The sequence below is a fragment of the Xiphophorus maculatus genome, chromosome 14 (assembly GCF_002775205.1).
Source record: "Xiphophorus maculatus strain JP 163 A chromosome 14, X_maculatus-5.0-male, whole genome shotgun sequence".
Lineage (NCBI taxonomy): Eukaryota > Metazoa > Chordata > Actinopteri > Cyprinodontiformes > Poeciliidae > Xiphophorus > Xiphophorus maculatus.
Window position 1 is genome coordinate 5,007,627 of NC_036456.1, and position 20,840 is coordinate 5,028,466.

General features: G+C 38.8%; 3 protein-coding genes and 1 long non-coding RNA gene across 4 annotated transcripts; 1 reads left to right on the forward strand and 3 right to left on the reverse strand.

Annotated features, from left to right (window-relative positions):
- Nucleotides 1-831: 831 nt before the first annotated feature.
- On the reverse strand, nucleotides 832-6,528 carry LOC111610824. The gene is made up of 4 exons (XM_023345791.1): nucleotides 5,756-6,528; nucleotides 5,091-5,294; nucleotides 3,807-4,017; nucleotides 832-1,261 (listed from the first exon to the last, which is right to left on the reverse strand). Exons 1-4 carry the CDS (start codon nucleotides 6,459-6,461, stop codon nucleotides 1,009-1,011), a joined length of 1,374 nt encoding a protein of 457 aa, XP_023201559.1. The 5' UTR covers nucleotides 6,462-6,528; the 3' UTR covers nucleotides 832-1,008.
- Nucleotides 6,529-11,828: 5,300 nt separating this feature from the next.
- Nucleotides 11,829-12,728, forward strand: LOC111610838. The gene is made up of 3 exons (XR_002753790.1): nucleotides 11,829-12,035; nucleotides 12,105-12,213; nucleotides 12,291-12,728. It is a non-coding gene; the product is annotated as an uncharacterized LOC111610838 (long non-coding RNA).
- A 716-nt stretch (nucleotides 12,729-13,444) lies between these two features.
- Nucleotides 13,445-14,969, reverse strand: LOC111610833 (histone H4). The gene has a single exon (XM_023345812.1). The coding sequence runs from the start codon at nucleotides 14,799-14,801 to the stop codon at nucleotides 14,490-14,492; it is 312 nt and encodes a 103-aa protein (XP_023201580.1). The 5' UTR covers nucleotides 14,802-14,969; the 3' UTR covers nucleotides 13,445-14,489.
- Nucleotides 14,970-15,107: 138 nt separating this feature from the next.
- LOC111610835 (histone H1-like) lies at nucleotides 15,108-16,519 on the reverse strand. The gene has a single exon (XM_023345814.1). The coding sequence runs from the start codon at nucleotides 16,237-16,239 to the stop codon at nucleotides 15,610-15,612; it is 630 nt and encodes a 209-aa protein (XP_023201582.1). The 5' UTR covers nucleotides 16,240-16,519; the 3' UTR covers nucleotides 15,108-15,609.
- Between the last annotated feature and the right edge of the window lie 4,321 nt (nucleotides 16,520-20,840).

Here is a 20,840-nt window from a genome sequence, read left to right on the forward strand (position 1 = left end):
GAGTCGAGCTAACAACATTCTCTTGCTGGATATTCTGTCTATAATCAGGTGTAGCAGGTTCTAATGCATACAGTAGTTTGAGCTGGTAACCTATTCCATGTTCTTGTCCTAACTGGTAATGAACATCTGATTTTAAAACCTGTCATTAGAGCAAACTTAATCATGGAGCTGATACTTTTGTTTCGTCTGTGGAGACACCGCCATTCCCTGTGTCCTCCAGTATACTTCCCCCCCAATCCGCAGCCAAGAATTCCCATACTTATCCATCTGAAACCCCCTTGTCAACTTCAAAACAAAGCACCTATCATTCTCCAACCCAGGATTCCCAACTCGACCCTTGTTGCCAGGATCCGGCCCAACAAAATGATGACCATTGTACATTATATGGGTCTACTTTATAAATATGTGTTTTACACTTTATATTTTGGGTAAAATATCAAGTCTTTTCAAGTAAACAGGTTCAAATCCAAGTCTGAACATTTTTTCCCCAAGTCATTTCTAAAGTCTTAATATTAATCGGCTCAAGTCTGATTCAAGTCCAAGTCTGCATAATTTAAGTTGTGCTTCTCGTTTTGTATCAAATGAGTCTTCATGGGTAAATGTGTACTCTAATAAAGTAACCTGTGAACATTTAAGAAAACTTATCCCAGCTTTTTATACACAGGAATTCTGCAGCACACAGGTAGACGGCTGCATTGTTCCATGTGGGGAAAGTTGTGGATTTTAGAGTTTGAGTCCCAGAACCGTCTTGCCACTTGACTTTTCTGACAATCACAGAAATCTGTTAGAGCCGGTATTTAATCGGCTAAATGGTCACTATGAATCCTCAGCCACTGATATGAATGTCAATTTATTAAGAAATGCGTACATACAGAATCCAAACGTTTCATTTTAGAAAAACTGGCAACCACTGCAGCTTTCACCTCTGAACTTTTTGTTTGACTCTGTCCTTGAGTATTGCACTTTATGAACCGCGTGCTTCTTGTCTTGCCCTATATAATAGATAGATCAGTCCCCCTCCCACAAACAGTCACACTCTCTTAAAAGGTTTCTCTGGCGCATTGTGGTGATCACAGTGATCCTGTTCTCTGACAGATCCCGAAGCTCACTGATGAGCTCCTGCACACGGGGGCTGGGCCACGGGTGGCCGTTCAGGTAATCCCTCAGAACGAAGGAGCGCTCAACCAGGAGCTCCAGCTGCACCAGGTGTCGCAGTTTGTGGAGACTAAGGAGATCTTTCCCTGGCTCCCGGTGGAAAAATCTGCAGATGAGATGGGAAAACATGTTAAAGGTTGAAGAAAATAAAACAGAGCTGTTCATTTTCTTAGGGATTGTTCAGAACACATCTAAAACAGTGAGAGGCACTGAATTGTGGGTCAAAGCACAATTCACAGCATTGAAAGGTCATAGGTCATCCACAATGACATGGGATACTGATTAAGGCAGATACTGGATCATTGAGTTGGTATCTCAATATCTGTTGGTATTGTTGCTTTGATAGCGATCTGCATGGTTGTTTTCATCACAGGAAGATTTAGATTTTTCTATGTCATCATCAAGATGTGATGGTCTGGCGGCCCGTCCAGGGCGGCCCCACCTCTTGCCCGTTAACCGCTGGAGATAGGAACAGCACCTCTGGGGACTCGACTAGGGATGTATGATAATGGATGGACGGATGTCATCAAATGTCAGTTATTAAGAAAATTGTAATGGAAATATTCATTTGAGGAAAAGTTATGTTAAAGCTTTCTGTTGCACTTCAAAATTCTTAAAGAAATACACAAAATATTGTGTATTTCCAAGAACATAATGCCATTTTATAGCAAGTAACTGTTATCTTCAGTTGCTGTAAAATGCTATATTAAAAAAAAGACAAAGAAATTTGACTTTGCAATTTGATGCCTTCAAATTGGGGCTCTGTCTCTTTAAGAAGCTCCTCTTTCTGACCCTCCACCGTGGAATAATAATGTTCGTCAATATGCCATTTACAATTACAACCATCTTAGGAACGCAGAAATGAGAAGTAGTTTGTATGATTAGCTCAGCAGACTCCTAGTTCCATGAGGCATCTGCTAATTGCTGCTGCTAGTCTGGAGGAGTGAATGAGGTGAAAGCTCAGAGAATGAGCCTAGTGGAAATAAGCACATTTTTATGAAAGCAAGCATTTAGCACCCAGCATGGTTGCCACGGGAGATTCAAGGATTTCTCAAACATGCATGAAAGAATCAAAGCAACTCCTCAGGTATGTTTTTGATGGGGGGAAAACATTACACAGTGTTCCAAATTATTATGCAAGTGACATTTTCTCAGGTTTTCTTAAATGTTCAATGCAAATGATGGTCAGTATAGTTTTCAAGTCATGAACTATTACAGTATATATACAATTTTCCTGAACAAAGCTCCCCATGAGAACAGTATTTTTTTCAAAAATAAAAAACTCTAAATGCAAAATGTTCCAAATTATTATGCACAGCAGATTTTCTAAACATTTTATGGATTATAAAGAACTGTAAACAGTCATTCTTTGAATGTGCAGCATTAAGTGTTCACATGTACTAAAATCTAAAGCTATTTCAATCAAAAACATCTCAACAGATCGAGCTACATGTTAACATTGGACCTTCTTTGATATCACAGCACAATTCTTACATCCATTGAACTTGTGAGTTTGTGGAACGTTTCTGCTTGAATTTCTTTGCAGGTCACTTCATGGACTCTGAAGGGGCCGACCAATGATTCTCTCCACATGATTTCAGCCCAAAGCATGACTCCACCACCTCCTTGCTGACGTCACAGCCGTGTTCGGACGTGGTGGCCATCCACCACCAATCCACTACTGCGTCCATCTGGACCATCCAGGGTTGCACAGCAGTCATCAGTGAACAAGTCTGTTTGAAAATGAATCTTCATGTACGGTTGGGCCCACTGCCACTGTTTCTGCTTGTGAGCTCTGGTTAGGGGCCCAATAGTAGATTCATGCACCGCGAGCCTCTGCAGGATCCTCCACCTTGAGGTTCCAGAGGCTCAAATAACTGTTTGCTGCTTTGTAAAGGCATTTTAACAGCTGCTCTCTTAATCCGATGAACTTGTCTAACAGAAACTTTCCTCATTTTGCCTTTATCTGTACAAACCCATCTTTGTTCTGAATCAGCCACAAATCTCTTCACAGTACGATGATAACGCTTCAGTTTTTGTTAAATATCTAATGTTTTCATACATTAGATATTTGCTGAGGAAAATCATCATATAGTGTATTCATACAGAGATCCTTTCTCTTTCCCATATTGCTTGAAACCTGTGGCCTGCTTAATAATGTGGAACATCCTTCCTAAGTAGATTTCCTTTAATTGAGCTCACCAGACAAACTAATCAACCTGCTCTCTGAAATTAATTATAGTGATTCAAAGAGCCCTGACACACAATACCATCTATAAATTTAATAGCACAACAAAAAATTTAATTTATGACACTTGGATCCAATTTGCATAATTTGGAACACAGTGTGTAACATGATGGAAAGCTCACAAAGTCAATTTTATAAGTCTTCCATTTGTCTTTTTCAACATATAATGTTAATTTTTTAGATTCCTTTAATTGTGTTCAACAGACAACACAATGTCTGCGTTTTCACAGATCTTGAAAATATGATTTTATAATTTCTTACATTTTTTCCCCCATCTTGTGAATAAAACTATAAGGTTTAATGTAGCAATAGTCAACATATTAATGATTTTATCTTTAAATATAATCCGCACATTAGTGAAGTCTGCATTCCAGTAAACAAGTGTCCAAATGTTGCTACTCACCGTATCCTAAGAGTCTTGAGATGAGGAAATAGAATGGGGATCCGTCTGCAGAGGCGTCCACTAGAACGGTTCTGCTCAATGTCCAGGTGCTCCAGTCCTGGAACTTTAGGAGCAATGGAGCCCATGTCTTTCAGAGTTATAGCCACTCGCAGTGTCAGCCTGGTCACACTGGGTGGGATGGTGGTTGTATATGTAGCAAGGGAGTTCCCACCTTAAGAAACATTAGAGCATTTCCTCTCAGAACCAACACAGTGATTGTGCCAAATTCAATGGAAACATCAAATTCTAAAATCTCCCATCAACAGAACTTTCAAGGAGATCTGTTAATGGAACCTGTAAGAAAGTACCAGATTTTGGATAAGCCCAGGGTTTTTGTGTATCTAACCAAGAATGATATCAGCACATGATTCTAAAGAACTTCCCTTTTCGCCTGATTCACTTTGGCTGTTTCCACTTCAAGCTTGAGCTGCACTCTGATGTCTGAAGGGTGCAGCTTCCAGCTCACCTACTAGCAGAGAGGCCTGGACTCTCCACTGTTTCTCTATTTGAGGCTTCAAACTCCTCATGCTCCTTGTTGCGGCCGCAGCTGTTCTGAGTGACAGCCTTGCTAAAACACATTTGTTGTTTCCTAAAAGCTGAGATCTGGACTGTCACAGGTCCACTGCATCAACATGAAATGTTCACCTGGGTGGTACCTGATTTATACAGCATGATGCAAGCTTGGCTCTCTTTGTGTGAAATGACCCGACAAAACCTGTGTGTTCTTTAGTCTTCCTGATATAATGGCAGCCAGGAACACAGACGAAGCAGTGAATGGACCTTCCAACTGTTTTTATACCACAAATCACTGGAGACGCTGTTGGCTCAGCTGAGCTCTGTTACACTGAGGGTTGGACCACCCAGCTGTTTCCTCTCACTGAGCAAGAAGGTAAAACTCAAACAGTATTGATGAAGAAGAAAAAGAAAGGAGTCCGTTTAGGTTCAATGTAATCAGCATCATCATGACACTAATCAACCGCAGCATTAATCTAATTACATGTTTCTAAATATCATTATGCCCCACTTTTAGTGGAAGAATGACTGATGCTGTATGCTAACTCGCATCCTAATGATCCAGACCAGCAAGCTACAAAAATGTGCTTTTAAAATCGTAAATATTTTATATTAAAATGCATTTGAAGAACATTTTAATATTGTGTACTTGTGATTTATCCACCCATACATAAATATCAGCATAAACAAACTACAGGATGTAAAAACATGCTGACAGGCAGCAGAACTGACCGATGACGGCGAGAGACTCCAACTGTCGCAGAGGGGTCAGCCAGGACCCGAGTCGACACTCCATCCCTTCTCTGATGTACCTGTAGCGGACAGCAAGAGACCGAAGTGAGGTCAGACTCCTCAGAGCATTTTCAGGGAGGATAGTCTCTGGGTAGTCCACAAGCTCCAGACTGGTCAGCGCCGGGCCGCCGTACGAAGACATTCCTGCAGCAGAAAGGAAAACATTAAGAAGCAGATCCAGGAGTGTAGATTATGGCTTCAACACTGGATTACATGAGAGGTTTAGGAGTTCTAATTTTTATTAACTGAAATAACTCAAGCAAAGTAATAGATTTTCCAGCTGGAAAATACATAAACTATCTATAAAACTGCTACTCGGCTGTTATTGTCCATCTGGTGAAAATTAATACAACAGTGGCCATGATTTAGTTTTATGCTTAGCAGGACTTCTGGTCCTAGTAGTTTTGAACCCGTGTCCTGAGAACTACATTGTGACGAAAATACAGGGAAAATATGACCGACTGTCCCAAAGGAAGGCAACGTTTGTGCATGTTGCTTGTTCTCCAAATTAGTATATTTACTATTTAAATGGGACTGAACGTACAGTGTATAATTCGGACCGTCACTTGTGAAGCTATGACGGCAGGCATAAGGAGAAGGCATACCTGGCAGTTCTGGATTCGGTGGACTCAAGTAGTCGTCAGGAAGAGGTTCTGGTGGCTCCCCCTTCATCCCCCAGGAAAGGTGGATCAGCTTCTTCAGCTTCAGCAACATGGCGTGGAAGTCGTTGCGGGGAACAGGCCTCACCTTGTCCATCCCGCAACCCTCGCTCTGCTGGTGGAAAAGGAGGGAGCGCAGGTTGACCAGCTGGGACACAGTTTTGATGAACGCCACAGTGTCGGGCAGCCGCACGTTGCACACGCTCAGGTGTGTGAGGCGCTCCTGGAGGTGCTCCGTCAGGCTGTGGCCAAGCAACGCTTCATCCCAGGTAGAGTTCCGTACCCCGAGGTCCCGTAGGTTGGGAAATCGGGCAAGGTTGTTCATGTATTTCTCTTTATATTGTCGCCCGCCATCTACAAATACAATGGCAGTGAGCGACGGGAGGAACTTCACCAAACGTCGCCACTCTTTTCGCCGCAGGTGTCGCACAGCCACCCGGGTGAGCTTGCGATAATTCAATGTGTGCCAGAAGCCGTAAGTGTAGCGGCGAAGTTTGGACATCGCCACAGTGCAGTCCTTCCATAGGGATGGGTGGTCGATAAGCTTCTTTAAGTGCCTGCAGCAGGAGCGGACCGTGTGTTTTTCCTCTGTGCTAAGATAGCTGAACACATAAACCCAAAGTTCAGGTGGCAGCTGCGGTGGTCCTTCCATTACTTCATGCACTCAGCGTATAGAACAACAGGCAACAAACCTAGTGCGTAAATATACTCGTGGTCGGATGGTGTTCCACCCTCCCAACTATGTGCACCAGGTGTATCAAGTAGCTTGCAGTTGATTGGTGGGCGGGGCAAATAGCTTTATAGCTGAGCAGGCCGCTGCGAGGTGTGTGTGTCGAATGGGTGAATCGTGGCTGGATTCTGGTCACGGGAGCGGAGACGGAGTGCGGCAAAACAAAACACATATCGGAAAAGGCGGATTTTGGCATAAACTGGTATGTGAATGGTTTGGTTGGAAATGGAGACAGGAAATGAGGAAGACATGGATTTTGAAGGGTGGACGCCAGTGGGGAGAGGAAGAGGGAGAGGACGGGGAAGGCATAAAACAGATGAAGGAAAGGAAATGGGTGATATTCAAGGAAATAAACGAGAACTGGAAGGAAGTAGTTCCGAAGAAGAAAGGATAGTTAGGAGGAAAGTTGTGAGGGAGGAATTTAAAATAATATTAAAACTTAAGAACGAAGAAGAACAGGATAACATCAGCCCCATTGTGGTGTCAAGAGAAATAAAAAAGAAAATTGGAGATGTTGAAATGGTAAAGATTTTGAGAGATGGAAACCTATTGGTAGTTTGTAAAAATGAAGAACAAAAAAATAAGGCTTTAAATGTGGATAATATATGTAAAAAAACTGTGTTGGAGAAAAAAATTGTGGGAGAAAATAAAAAAACTAGAGGAGTGATTTATGGGATCCCTTTAGATGAAGATCTTGATAAAATTAAGCGAAGTATTGTAGGAGCAAAAGTAAATAACTTGAAGAGATTGTCAAGAACAATAAATGGAGAAAGAGTAGGAAGTTTGTCAATCCTCATTGAATTTGAAGGAAAAGAATTGCCACAAAACATCAAAATAGGTTATCTCAGTTTTCAGGTCAGACCTTATATCCCTCCACCACTTCGTTGTTTCAAGTGTCAAAGATATGGACACATAGCAGCAGTTTGTAAAGGGAAGCAAAGATGTCCAAAATGTGGTGAAGATCACAAATTAGAAGAGTGTAAAGAAGAAGCACAAGAAAAATGTTGTAACTGTGGAGGGCAACATAGAGTTACGTATGGAGGATGTGAGGTAAGGAAGAAGGCAAAAGAAATTATACAGATTAAAACAACTAAAAATATTAGTTATGCGGAAGCTGTTAAAAATGTGAAGGAGCAGACAACAAGAAAGAGTGAACAAATAGCGAGCCAAATCCCACAGCAAAACAAAGTACAATCAGAAGATAATATCACAGTATCAGTAGAAAAACTAATATTATTTGTAGCATATGTTATCAACTGCACGGACCAAGCCAAGCATAAAACTGAGAAAATTAAAATAATAGTGAGAGGAGCTGAAAAGTTTTTGGGGTTTAAAGAGGGATCATGGGAGAACATAAACAAAAAGCTGGAGGTAGATGGTAGATCAGGACCACCAGGTGAAAATAATTAATGCTAATATTACAATGGAATGCAAGAAGCTTAATTGCTAACGGACAGGAACTTAAAGGTTATGTTGATAGTCTTGAGGATAAACCAGAAATCATTTGTGTTCAGGAAACATGGTTAAAAACAACATTAGATTTTGTGATTAAAGGATATAATAGTGTTAGAAGAGACCGACAGGAGGAGAGAGGTGGAGGAGGATGTGGAATATTTATAAAACAAGGGATTCAATATCAGGTATTAGGGAAAGGGAAAGAACTTGAATATATAGTAATTGAAATATGGGAACAAGAAGGCAAATTTAAAATAATAAATTTTTATAATCCATGCAAAACATTATCAATTGAAATATTGGAGGAGTTAACCGAATATTTGGAAGGGAAAATAATTTGGTGTGGGGATTTTAATGCAAATAGTACATTGTGGGGTAAAAGTAATGATAGAAATGGACAAGTTATAGAAGAATTAATGGGAATGAAAAATCTTGTATGTATTAATGATGGGAGGGGAACAAGAATCAATGTAAGAACAGGGATGGAATCAGTTATTGATTTAACAATTGTTTCAGATGTTTTAGCTGGTATTTGTGAGTGGTTCATTGATAAAAATTCAACAATAGGTAGTGATCATTATCCCATTATAATAAGAGTAGGATTAAATTTAAATAAGAATATAAAGGTCAATAAAAAACTGAATTTTAATAAGGCAGACTGGATTAAATTTAGATACTTGAGTCAAATAAATTTAGAGAAAGTAGATATGACAATGGATATAAATGATATAAATTTAGAAATTAGTGAAATAATTATGGAAGCAGCAGATAATTCTATAAAGAAAACAGGGTGTAGAAATGATAAGAAAATGGTGCCATGGTGGACAAATGAATGTAAAAAAGCAATAAAGTTAAGAAATAAAGCATTTAAAGTACTAAAAGGTAACCCAATTTATAAGAATTTAATTGATTATAAAAGAAAGCAAGCAATGGTAAGAAGAACTATTAAGAATGCTAAAAGAGAATATTGGAGGAATTTCTGTAGCACAATAGGGAAAGAAACCAAAATAGAAAAAATTTGGAAAATAATTAAAAGAATGAATGGCATAAGGAGAGAGTTTGAATATCCTATATTAAAAATGGATAATATGAATATAGTAAGAGATGAAGATAAAGTTGAAATATTGGCAAGAACATTTAGTAAAATTCATAGTTCAAATAATATTAGTGAAGAGGGAAGAAAAGGGAGAGAAAATACAAAACTTAAATATAAAGAGTTAGTAGAGAGTGTTGAAGAAACAAATAATCTGTTAAATGTTGAGTTTACAAAAGCTGAATTGAATTCTGCACTTAGGAAGACAAAAAATACAGCACCAGGTAAAGATCGGATTTATTATAGAATGATAAGACAACTTAGTGAAAAATCAAAAGATATAATATTGCAATTATATAATAAAATTTGGGAGGAGGGAAAACTACCATTGAACTGGAAGGAATCAATTATAATACCAATAGCAAAACCAGGAAAAGATAATTCAAACCCAGAAAACTACAGACCAATAGCTTTAACATCCAATGTATGTAAAATAATGGAAAGAATGATTAACAATAGGATCGTATATTATTTAAATAGTAAAGGATATATATCAAAGTTTCAGAGTGGTTTTAGAAAAGGGAGGAGCACTAATGATCCAACGTTATGTCTAGAGCATGAAATTAGAAAAGCACAGGTAAATAAAGAAAGTGTAGTGGCAGTATTTTTTGACATAGAAAAAGCATACGATATGATGTGGGTTGAGGGATTATTAATTAAATTATGTATGTTGGACATTAAAGGAAAATTATTTAAATGGATTAAAGACTTTTTAACAAATAGAAAAATACAAGTTAGAATTGGTGACGTAATCTCAGGAAAATATAAAGTAGAAAATGGAACTCCGCAAGGAAGTATTATAAGTCCGTTATTGTTCTTAATTATGATAAATGATGTATTTAAAGATATTGGAAAAGAAATTGGATGTTCACTTTTTGCAGATGATGGAGCTGTTTGGAAAAGAGGGAAAAATGTAGATTTCATTGTAAGAAAATTACAAAAGGTTATTATTGAAATAGAAAAATGGGCGTTGCAATGGGGATTTAAGTTTTCAGTTGAAAAAACAAAAGTAATGATATTTACTCAGAAAAAATTAAACAAGGAAATAAAATTAAAATTATATAATCAAGAATTAGAGCAAGTAAAGTGTATAAAATTTTTAGGAATATGGTTCGATGAAAAACTAAAATGGAATATTCATATTCAAAAAGTGGTAGATAAATGTAAAAAAATCTTAAATATTTTAAGATGCTTGGCTGGCAGTGACTGGGGAGCAGATAGAAAATCTCTAAAACAGATTTACATTGGAGTGATAAGATCTAACATAGACTTTGGTTGTATAGTTTATGGTTCAGCAGCTAAAACACATCTGGTCAAATTAGACATTATTCAACATCAGGCATTAAGATTATGTACTGGAGCATTTAAAACCACACCAACAGCAGCAATAGAAGTGGAAATGGGAGAAATGCCATTAGATTTAAGAAGAACAAAACTAGAAATAAATTACTGGTTAAATGTACAAAGCAATAAATTTGATCATCCAACTAGAGAAATTTTAAGTCCATGTTGGGAAAAAGAAAAGAAAGAAATGAGGAGTTTTGGATGGACAATTGAAAATAAAATAAAAGAATTTAAAATGAATAGTTTAGAAATAAGTCAGACACCAATATCAATAACACCACCATGGATTCTACCAGAAGCAACAGTAGACATGTCAATAATGGAAAAGAAACAAGATAAATCTTACATAGCAGATAGTTATTCAGTACAGATACATTTAAACAATTATTATCAATATATGCAAATTTATACAGATGCATCAAAAATAAATGGAAAAATAGGAATAGCTTTTGTAGTACCAGAATTCAATTTAAAAATAGGAAAACGAATTACAGATGGATTGTCAGTATACACAGGAGAAATGTTGGCAATATTATTAGCTTTACAATGGGTAGAAGACATAAAACCATTAAAAACAGTGATATGTTCAGATTCAAGCTCTGCACTATTAAGTTTAAAGAACACTCAATCAGATAGTAGGATGGACATTTTATTTGAAATATTTCATACATTATTTAGGATACAAAATATGGGTTTAATAGTTATATTTGTGTGGGTTCCAGCACATATTGGGGTTGAAGGAAACGAGAGAGCAGATAAAATGGCAAAGAGGGCAATTCAAAATCCTATTAGTTTTACAGTTAAAACAAGTAAATCTGAGGGAAAGAGTATGGTTAAAGGAAAACTGATGGAAAAATGGCAAAAAAGGTGGGATGAAGAAAAAACAGGAAGATGGTTTTATAAAATTCAGAAAATAGTAGGAGAGAGAAGAAATGGAAGAAGAAATAGAAAGGAGGAAAGGGTGATAACAAGATTAAGATTTGGGCATACAGGACTTAATTATACACTTTTTAAAATAAAAAAGCATGATAATGGCAAATGTGATTACTGTGGAAAATATGAAACAATAGAGCATGTTATATTAGAATGTCATAAGTATGAAAGAGAAAGAAGATACATGAGAAGAGAGTTTGAATGTATAAAGGAAAAGATTAATTTATTAGATATTTTGAGGAAGAATTTGGGGAGTAAACACATACAAATAATTATTAAATATTTAAAGAAAACTAAATTGTTTCACAGAATTTGATTATAGTAGGTATGTTTGTGAATATGTGCATGATCTAGAGGGGTATAGTATAAAGTTAAGTATAAAAATGGATGAATGGGTGTGTATATATATATATATATATATGTATGATTTATTTATTTAGTTTATTCATTATTGTTATTTGTAGGAGTATATATATATATTATATAAATTGATAGTCCATCTCGAACCACACTCCATACCAGTATGTGGCGGTAATGCTACTTAAAGTTTGTTGTCAGCCGCCAATAAACTCAAGAAGAAGAAGAAGAAGAAGAGGTGTGTGTGTCTTTGCTTCCCCTACTACATGACGGCTTCACAAATGGCTGGTGTGCTTGATCCGCTCATCTGAATCGTAAGTGCCATTTTGTACCATCTGTGGTTGGGTTTTGGTGCCATCTATACCTGCCGTGCGTTTCTGCAGCGTTGCTCGGCTGGCGTTAGCGGCTGCAGCTGGAGGTCGTTGCGGCTTCCATCTAGTCCTCGCCTGCTGATCCGCTCTCTGCCTGGGTCGGCTGTGCTACCACTCCTGGGTAAGCTGCCTGTTTAGATTCTAATTCACTTTACCTGAATCCACGGGTTTTCTAATGAGTTTTTTTGGGGGGTTTAGGATTGTTTTGGAGTTGCAGCGCTTGGACGCTCTGCTGTCTTGTTGTGCCGGTGTTTGTTTGGGCCGCTCTGAAGGAAACCTGTTGCTGATTGGACAGGCTGAGGGAGCGGGGCAGGACTCCTCTGGCCCCATTTGAAAGGCACTGATATTGGACAACGACGATTTGTTCCACCGTTTAAAGTGTTTTATTTTTTTCTTTTACAGTTTGTTTGCTTGTTGTTGAAATTATTAATGAGTTTGCTTTCTTTTATTTTGACTGACTAATTTGTTTTCTTTTGCATTACATGTTTTGTTTGTTCATTTATTATTATTTGTTTTTGGAATAATTCAAACTGTCATTTTATTTCACATGATCCCTTTTCCTTTCCAGGAACAGAGTAGTGGGCCTGAAGCCATGCTTTTAAAAGGAAATGTTTTAATGAAATTGTTTAAATAAAATATTGTAAACTATTCTGTGTTCTGGTGCATCTTGTTTTAAAAAGAGCCCCCCCCCTGCTGGTCACAGAGGCGAGAAGGACCAGGAAGGATGCCGTCCTCTCTGCGGCTGCGTGAAGCCTGCGTCACGGCAGCTCACGGTGACACGTGAGAAAAACAAACGGTGAGCAATGAGGAGGCGCTGTGTGCTCATACGTTCAGCCCTTTCGCCGCTTGCATCTATTGGCGTATTAAATAAACACATTTTAAGTCAAACGGATTAAGAGATACTGGTGAGTGCACCACTAGTATTGTAAGCTCGAAACAGGTTTTTAAAAAACCAAAGAGCGGCTCTAAGATTTGAGTCCCGTCTTCCAGAATCTAGAACAGCTGGAAAGGAGCCGTTCAAAAGAATTGGATCGTTTGTGAACATCAAATAACTACTTATATTACAGTCTGTATTTTTAACTGCATGTAATACCTCTCTCAACAAACCACCTTTTTTTGTGTGTGTGTGGAAACTTTAACTGTGAAAAATGACTACATTTGTTAACAAACCCTGATTTTTATTTCCGTGTAGGAGTCATGTAATGTTCCGGCCGATGTTCCAAATTTATGTGATATTTATCCATCGCTATTGCAAATGACCCCAAATTTGTTACATCACCTTTTTAACTCTTATTTCCTTGACTTCGTTTTATTTTGGATGAGATATGATTGACTTCCGGTTTCTGATTTGATGCTTTTATTTTGATAAGACAACTTCGCTGTTGGAGCTTAACGACAAAAAAACAAAAAAACAACCGGAAGACAAGTTGCAACATTGTTGTTAAATGTATCTTATTAGCGCCACAAGGTAGTTTTTTTTTCCCTCCCACAAACTTTGATTCTCAAAATTAACCACATTTAATATTTCTGGGAAGATTTTTACAGAATAAGATTTTTTTTTTTCAGTTACCACACATCTGTAGCTGGTTTCTGACTTCTGTTAAGTTGATCACATTTATGTCTTTCACATTATAAATATTATTAAGTTTCTTTATCTGCAGACAAATACGAAAAAAAAATCTACATATCAAAAGTAAAATACACACTTCTGCTTCCTGATAAGATAAATAATAACTAGCTTGTATGCTGAGTTTCCGGTTTAAGATCAGGAGAATATTTACAAAATTTTTGAATTAAATTGAAACAGAAGAGCAAAATAATATTCTTCTCTGTTAGCGACGGCAAAACGTTTTCTTTACGCTGAAGCAGCAAATCAAACTCCTTCCTGAAGCGACAATAAAACATTTTATCTCTCTGGAAAACTGACGGCTTTTGTTTCCAAACTTTCTCTTCATGATCCAACCTGATGCCACCACGTCTGAATGAAATGAGATCTAAGCTCGAACTTTTATTTATATATAAACATATTCATAAATCTATTGTCTCAACCTGCTTCTTAAATTATTTGGGCAATTTATTTTAAATAGTTCACTATCCGTTACGAGCTGTTTCAATAGTAAAATATTTTTTGGAGTGAATGCAAATCATAACAGAAGCGGAGAGCAACAGCGCTCTGCTGCCTGGGTTGTGTGTCAAGTAGCAAGATACAAGCAAAGAAAATTAATAAAGAGATGTAAAATAAATAATCAGAAAACACTTTAAGGAGCAATGCTTCTTACAGTTTCCCCAAAAATCTGTAGTACCTTGTTAAGATTTCACAGGAATTCAGCTCATGATCCGATCAGTGTTTGGCCCTGAAAAGGGCCTTTGTTTGGTCGAGTGAGCAAAGTTGTCGGTTTAACCCCCGAAGCCGTACAGAGTGCGGCCCTGCCTCTTCAGAGCGTACACCACGTCCATGGCGGTGACGGTCTTCCTCTTGGCGTGCTCGGTGTACGTGACGGCGTCACGGATGACGTTCTCCAGGAAGACCTTGAGCACACCGCGGGTCTCCTCGTAGATGAGACCGGAGATCCGCTTGACTCCCCCGCGGCGAGCCAGACGGCGGATAGCGGGCTTGGTGATTCCCTGGATGTTATCGCGGAGAACTTTACGGTGCCGCTTGGCGCCTCCTTTACCGAGACCTTTGCCTCCTTTTCCTCTGCCGCTCATTTTGTTTTCTTCTTCTGTGGAAACACAAAGACGAATGTGAGCGCGAGCTGCGGAGCGTCGCTTTTTATGTGTGAGCTGCGGACCTATGAGGAGCCGAGCTCAGCAGCTCCTCCTACAAGCCAGATTGAGAACGTTCTTTTTAAAAGCAATAATTGAACTTTGATGAAATGAAATTATTGGCTGAATCAAACTCCGCTCAACAGAATCTGAAAGGAACAAACATCAAATAAATGTAGTTCTACTGGCTGTCATGTGAAGTTTGTGTTGATGCTTTTGTGCAGCTGAGGAACATGTGAGGGATTTCTGAACCAACTTTCACTCCATTTAACTTGTCAATGATCAACATGAAAAGTTCATTTTATATATGATGTGGCTGTTTAAACATTGTGACTTTCCTGATTCATGGTGACAGGAAGTGAGCGCTGTGTGAGCCTTTTGCTGGCTTTCCATCTATTCATTTGTGAACAGTGAAGTAATAAGCAGCGGCCAAAGACTCGTGTAGCATAAAGACACTAGATGAGAAGAAAAAGAGTGAAAGTTGATGTCTTCCACATATACTGGTATCCAGCCAAATGAGGTGAATCCTTTCTAAGAAGTGGAAATCCCATGACTGTTAAACTGCTGTACAACATGTGGCAGCTACATTAATTAATTAATAAGCCATATAGGTATAAATCGGTGTAAAAGTGTTGAAGCTGCGTGTATGAAGTAGAATGTGGGGTCAGTCAAAGTAAAGGACGAGCTCTTCAGCAGAATGTGTGTTGGCTCTTAAAAGAGCCTTTGGTGAGTAAAAAGCTGAAGCTGCTGTTTATTTCTTGGCCTTCTTCGCTGCGGCCTTCTTGGCTGCAGGTTTCTTTGCTGGACTTTTCTTGGCTGCGGCCTTGGGCTTCTTGACGGCGGCGGCCTTGGGTTTCTTGGCCGCGGCCTTCTTGGGGCTCTTGGCGGGCTTCTTGGCCGCTTTCTTGGCCGGAGCCTTCTTCGGGGACTTCTTGGCTGCTGCTGCCGCCGCTGCTGCGGGTTTCTTGGCGGCGGGTTTCTTGGCCGCTGCGCTCTTCTTGGCGGCGGGCTTCTTGGCCTTGACGGGAGCCTTCTTCTTCACCACCTTCTTTTCCGGTTTAGCGGCTTTGGGCTCCTTGGCGAGCTTGAAGGAGCCGGAGGCCCCCGTGCCCTTAGTCTGGCTCAGGGTCCCTTTGGTGACCAGCTTGGTGACGGCGGTGTTGATGCGCTTGTTGGCCTTGCTCACGTCCACTCCTTTCCCGGCCAGCACCTTCTTGAGGGCCGCCAGGGACATCCCCTTGCGCTCCTTGGACTCGGCCACGGCGGCCACGATCAGTTTCGGGAGGCTGGGTCCGTCCTGCTTGGCCCGGGGAGCGGACTTCTTCTTCGGGGCTTTGGCCGGAGCCTTAGCCGGCGCGGCTGCTGGAGCTTCCTCTGCCATGTCTGTCGGGCTGTTTCGTTCCTCGGAACTTGTGGAGCTCAGAGCGGGAGGCGGGACTTATAACACACATGAGAACCGTGAAGAGACAACGCAACCCGCTGCTCTGCTGCCGCCTCGAAAAGCGGCTCCACTTTGTGTTTTCTCCGCCGACATTGAGCCTCGAAACACTCCGAAAACAAACATCTTACAAGACCAAAGTCACTGAAGCAGGTAGAAAAGTCTCTCTCCTCCACGCTGAGCTCATGTTTGATGTCCGACAAGTTTCTCCTTCGTCCCAGGAGCCTTGAAAGCGGCCAGATTCTCGGTCTGTTTGCGCCGCTTGCGGGGAGTTTTCCTAGAATTTCGCCTCCGAAAACATCTAAAACTATTTTAAGTTGCATGTAATGTTTGCGTTTCTAATAACAGACAAACGAGGAGACAGAGTCACGGTGAAAACGTTGCGCTGAATCGATCCAGTGACTTTTAAGAGAAGCATTTTCCGCGGATGTAAACACACCGCTGTCCCGCTGCTGGAGGCGGACTGCTCCCAGATGATCCGCTGGATTAAACGTCTCATCTGCGCTAAATATGAATTCAGCAGCAGACGCAATGAAAATCTCTCATAGCTAGTCCCCGTCAGAAAATATATATCTTTTTTTGTTGCCTTTCACATTCGCACGACCTCTTAATCCACTTTTAAACAGATAGTTTTTGAATTAGTCAACTATTACTTGCAGACAAATTAAATTTCACGAGGTCATGACTGAAATACTACATTCTAAAAGCAGGACACTTAAGAAAATTAAAAATATCTTCATTTTGATGAAGAAAATTAAAATGACTCATTTTGATGAAACCAAAGTCTCATTCATTCATTCAGGTAACCATATAGTTGCTTCATTTTCTCATGTCAGGACCATCTTATTGTTTTCCACTAGGGTGTCTTCATCCACACAGTCGTTACTGGAACATAAATGGTAATAAAATTAACCTTCAAGATTTAAAAAAAAAAAAGAAGCGTTCCAATGTCCGTATCAGTTTCACTTGACTTTAAGAAAATGACATTGAAACTTTTGAAAGACCATTTTGATAGAATCTCTCACCGTCTACTGTATATTTTTAAAGTTAGACTAAGAAAGATTTTTAAATCGTTTCATTGTATGTATGTAAAAATCACAAAATATAACCAATAAGGTATAAGACGATTGATGATCAATGCATCGGACGGTTTAAACAGCACATTACTGCTACAATAAGGTTCAGTGTTACTGTTACAACCCCCCACAAAACCAATAAGGGTCAAGTCTGGCACTGGGTGTAACACAAAAAGAAGGCAACCTAAACAGTTGGTGTCAGTACCAAAAATATAGTTTAATTTACAGTTTCAGTAAAATGTCACTCACAGTAGACAAACACAGGGAAGCTTTCAACTTCAGGGTCTCCAAGGCCAAAACAACAAACTCTTAATTGTAAAATAGAAACACTTTCTAGAAGAGAACTGAAAAAAGAAAGTACAATACCTGAACTCCCTGACTAACCAAAAACAGGAGAAAACAGTTTAACAAAATGGCAAAGAACCCCTACCAGCTTCCACTGTGAAGAGAAACAAAACTTAGGTTATACACTTTGTGCTTCACAATAATGCTCACAGCAAAACTATACAAAGTCTCCACAAACAATCAGCTCACTGACAAGATCACATCAGATCAAGGCCCAAGGAAAAAGGGATCTGACGTCTCCGGTTGGAGCTCTTTATGGGGTGGCTGACGAGCTCCAACACATTGCACCTGTGGCAGCCAGGTAAAGCTGAAACACAAAGAAAGAGCTCTCTCATGAAGAGAGCTCCTAGAGGTCAGTGACCGTAACAGTTACATTTATTATTCTGTTTATCTTCACAGCTATTCTGGGAGAGTTCTCATCATTCATCGTACCAGGATCCTCTGAAAGGGTCACGATCCTCCGTCTGATGACGATGGAGATCGGTGACTTCACAACCAGGAAAGAGGTCATTGGTACACTGTAAAAACTGACAACCCCCTTAGGAAAACTACTCTTCTTTTTATCTCCTAATGGCTTAAGAAGCTGTTTACGGTTCTTAAATATAACTTTGAGGGCATTCATGATCTGGATGAATGTCAAAATGAGAATTAGTTTGATACCCCTGCAGCAGTTCGAGGCAAACAAGAGGCAAAACCAAGTATAGAAATGAGCGCCTAGAAATGAAGTGACATTTGTGTTCAGAAGATCAATTAATGAAAAATGTTCACTTTTATTGGCCCTATGTCATAGTCTAATTTTTGGAGACGCTGTATTAGGGTTTTTATGTATCTGTAACCCATAATCATTAAACTCACACACACAAAAGAGAAAAAAAAAGATTTAAATATTTACCCTGCGTTGAATGAATCTACGTAATATATGAGTTTTACTTTCAGAAATGAGTGACAAAAAAAATCTAATTTTTCCAATATATTCCAGTTTTTTTCACGTGCATTAAAGTAAAGCCACTTTCCTAGTAGCTAATGACGTGGCGTCTGTCTGCTACTACAGGTAAGGGAAATATTAATGATAGTAACTTCATGGTCTCAGTATTTTGAAACAATAGCTGTCAGGAGACCCTGATGAAACTAAACTCCAGTTAGCAGGTGTTGGCCTAGGATTTTCTGCCAAAAGACACGTTTTGAACTACTAGTTTAGATAAATCTGTATTATAGCTTGTGAGCCATAAGTTTGTTGACAGCAGCTAAAACATTCATCAGTTAAATCTGACATTGTTAGAGCAGTTTTCTGTTGCTGGAGGGGGAAAAAAAGCTAAAGTTAGCATAACACTAAAAGCTGAGTATCAAAACAAAAGCTGGAGCAGAGTTTATTAAAGGCTGTAGCTGTATGTGTGGTGACATGATAAAGCTTTACATGTTTCAGGTGAGACATTGACAGAACATCACAGTAGCTTTCTTAACTGATTTAATAAATTTAGGACAAGCCTACTGACACTTAGTTAAATTACTCAGATGAATTTAAAGCACAACCCTGAATGGAAGACCTTTAGTTTCAATTTCAAAATAAAACAGCCGAGCTTTGTGTCGATGCTGGTTGTTCCGAAACGGTGAATAATGTTAGTTGTCCTCACCAGTATTAAGGTGAGTTTTGAACAAAGAAGAGTTGAACTTGAAACGTGTTCTTCTTGACGACTGTTCTGTCGTCACTCAGTCATTTCAGGAAGGCGACTCTTAAACTCGCCCTTCACCTTTTGCTCCTCTTGTACTTTGATGGTTTGTTTTGACTTTCATCATTCATCAAGTCACTAAACACAAGATCTGACAGAATATTGTCGTCATTTTAACGGGGATCCTTTTTCTTAGCGTGTTGATGATTTGGATGATGGCACTCGACAAAATGTAATGTTTGTTCCTGCTGTATACGTTGGTATAACTGTGTGTTGTTTTTATGAGTTTTTTATTTTTGTGTTTTATCATGTAGACAACTTTGAACTACTTCGTTGCTGAAATGTGTTGTACAAATAAACCTGACCGATTAGTTCAGGAGTTTAGCCCAAGGAATTCACAAAAAAGTTCAAGTTAATATATAACATAATACAACCACAGAACTCTTTAATTCATTTTTTTAAGAACACATGTTCTGCTCCCATGTTATCTGAACAACATAGCTTCATGTTGAATAAATCGCAGCAAGTTGAGGTTTATGCCTTTAATGTCTTTTCCTGATAATTTAAGTCTGTTGCTGGACACAAACTAAACAGAAACGTCCTGCATAATGTACCTGGTTTGTCAGTCTTTTACCACTGTTTGTTCAATTTATACATTTTTTTAAAAGTTGATTTGTATTGTTAAGAGCCATAAAATAGTCGCTGTGTCATGTTGTGGCCACTGGGCGTCGCTGTGGTTCAACGAATATATACCAGAACCGTAGAACCGGTGAGACGTTAGCAGGTTGTAAAAATAAAAGCAGAAGAGACAATGGTCATTAAAGATCTTATGTCACTTTACAGAAAAAATTAAGTTGGACTGATGAGGATAAAGAAATAATAAATAAATTGCAATCTAAATTAGACGAGATATACATAAATAGGGCAAAAGGTGCTTATGTAAGGTCCAGAGCCAGGTGGATCGAAGAAGGAGAAAAAAAATAGTGCTTTCTTTTGTAACTTGGAAAAACGTAGACAGGAATATAATGCTATTAATAGTCTTATAATTGATGAAGTGGAATGTTCTGAGAATAAGAGAATAACAGAAGAAGTATTTAAGTTTTATAGTAATCTTTATAAATCTTCACATACAGAACAAATTACTTCATCCTTTCTCGATAAAATAAGTAATCTAGTTCCTGTTATTGATGAAAACTTCAAAAGAAATTTGTGATGAAGAGCCAAGAATCTCTGAATTTGACATTGCTATGAGAAATATGGTTTCTGACCGCCAGACGGCCTCACAGCTAAACTTTATAAACATTTCTGGGAGGATTTAAAACTTCTGTTGTTTCAGGCTGTTAGTAGGAAGGAACTCATGGAAACTATGAAACAAGGCGTAATTAAACTAATCCCAAAACCTGGTAAAGATAAGAAAAATTTAAATAATTTAAGGCCTATCACACTTTGAACACTG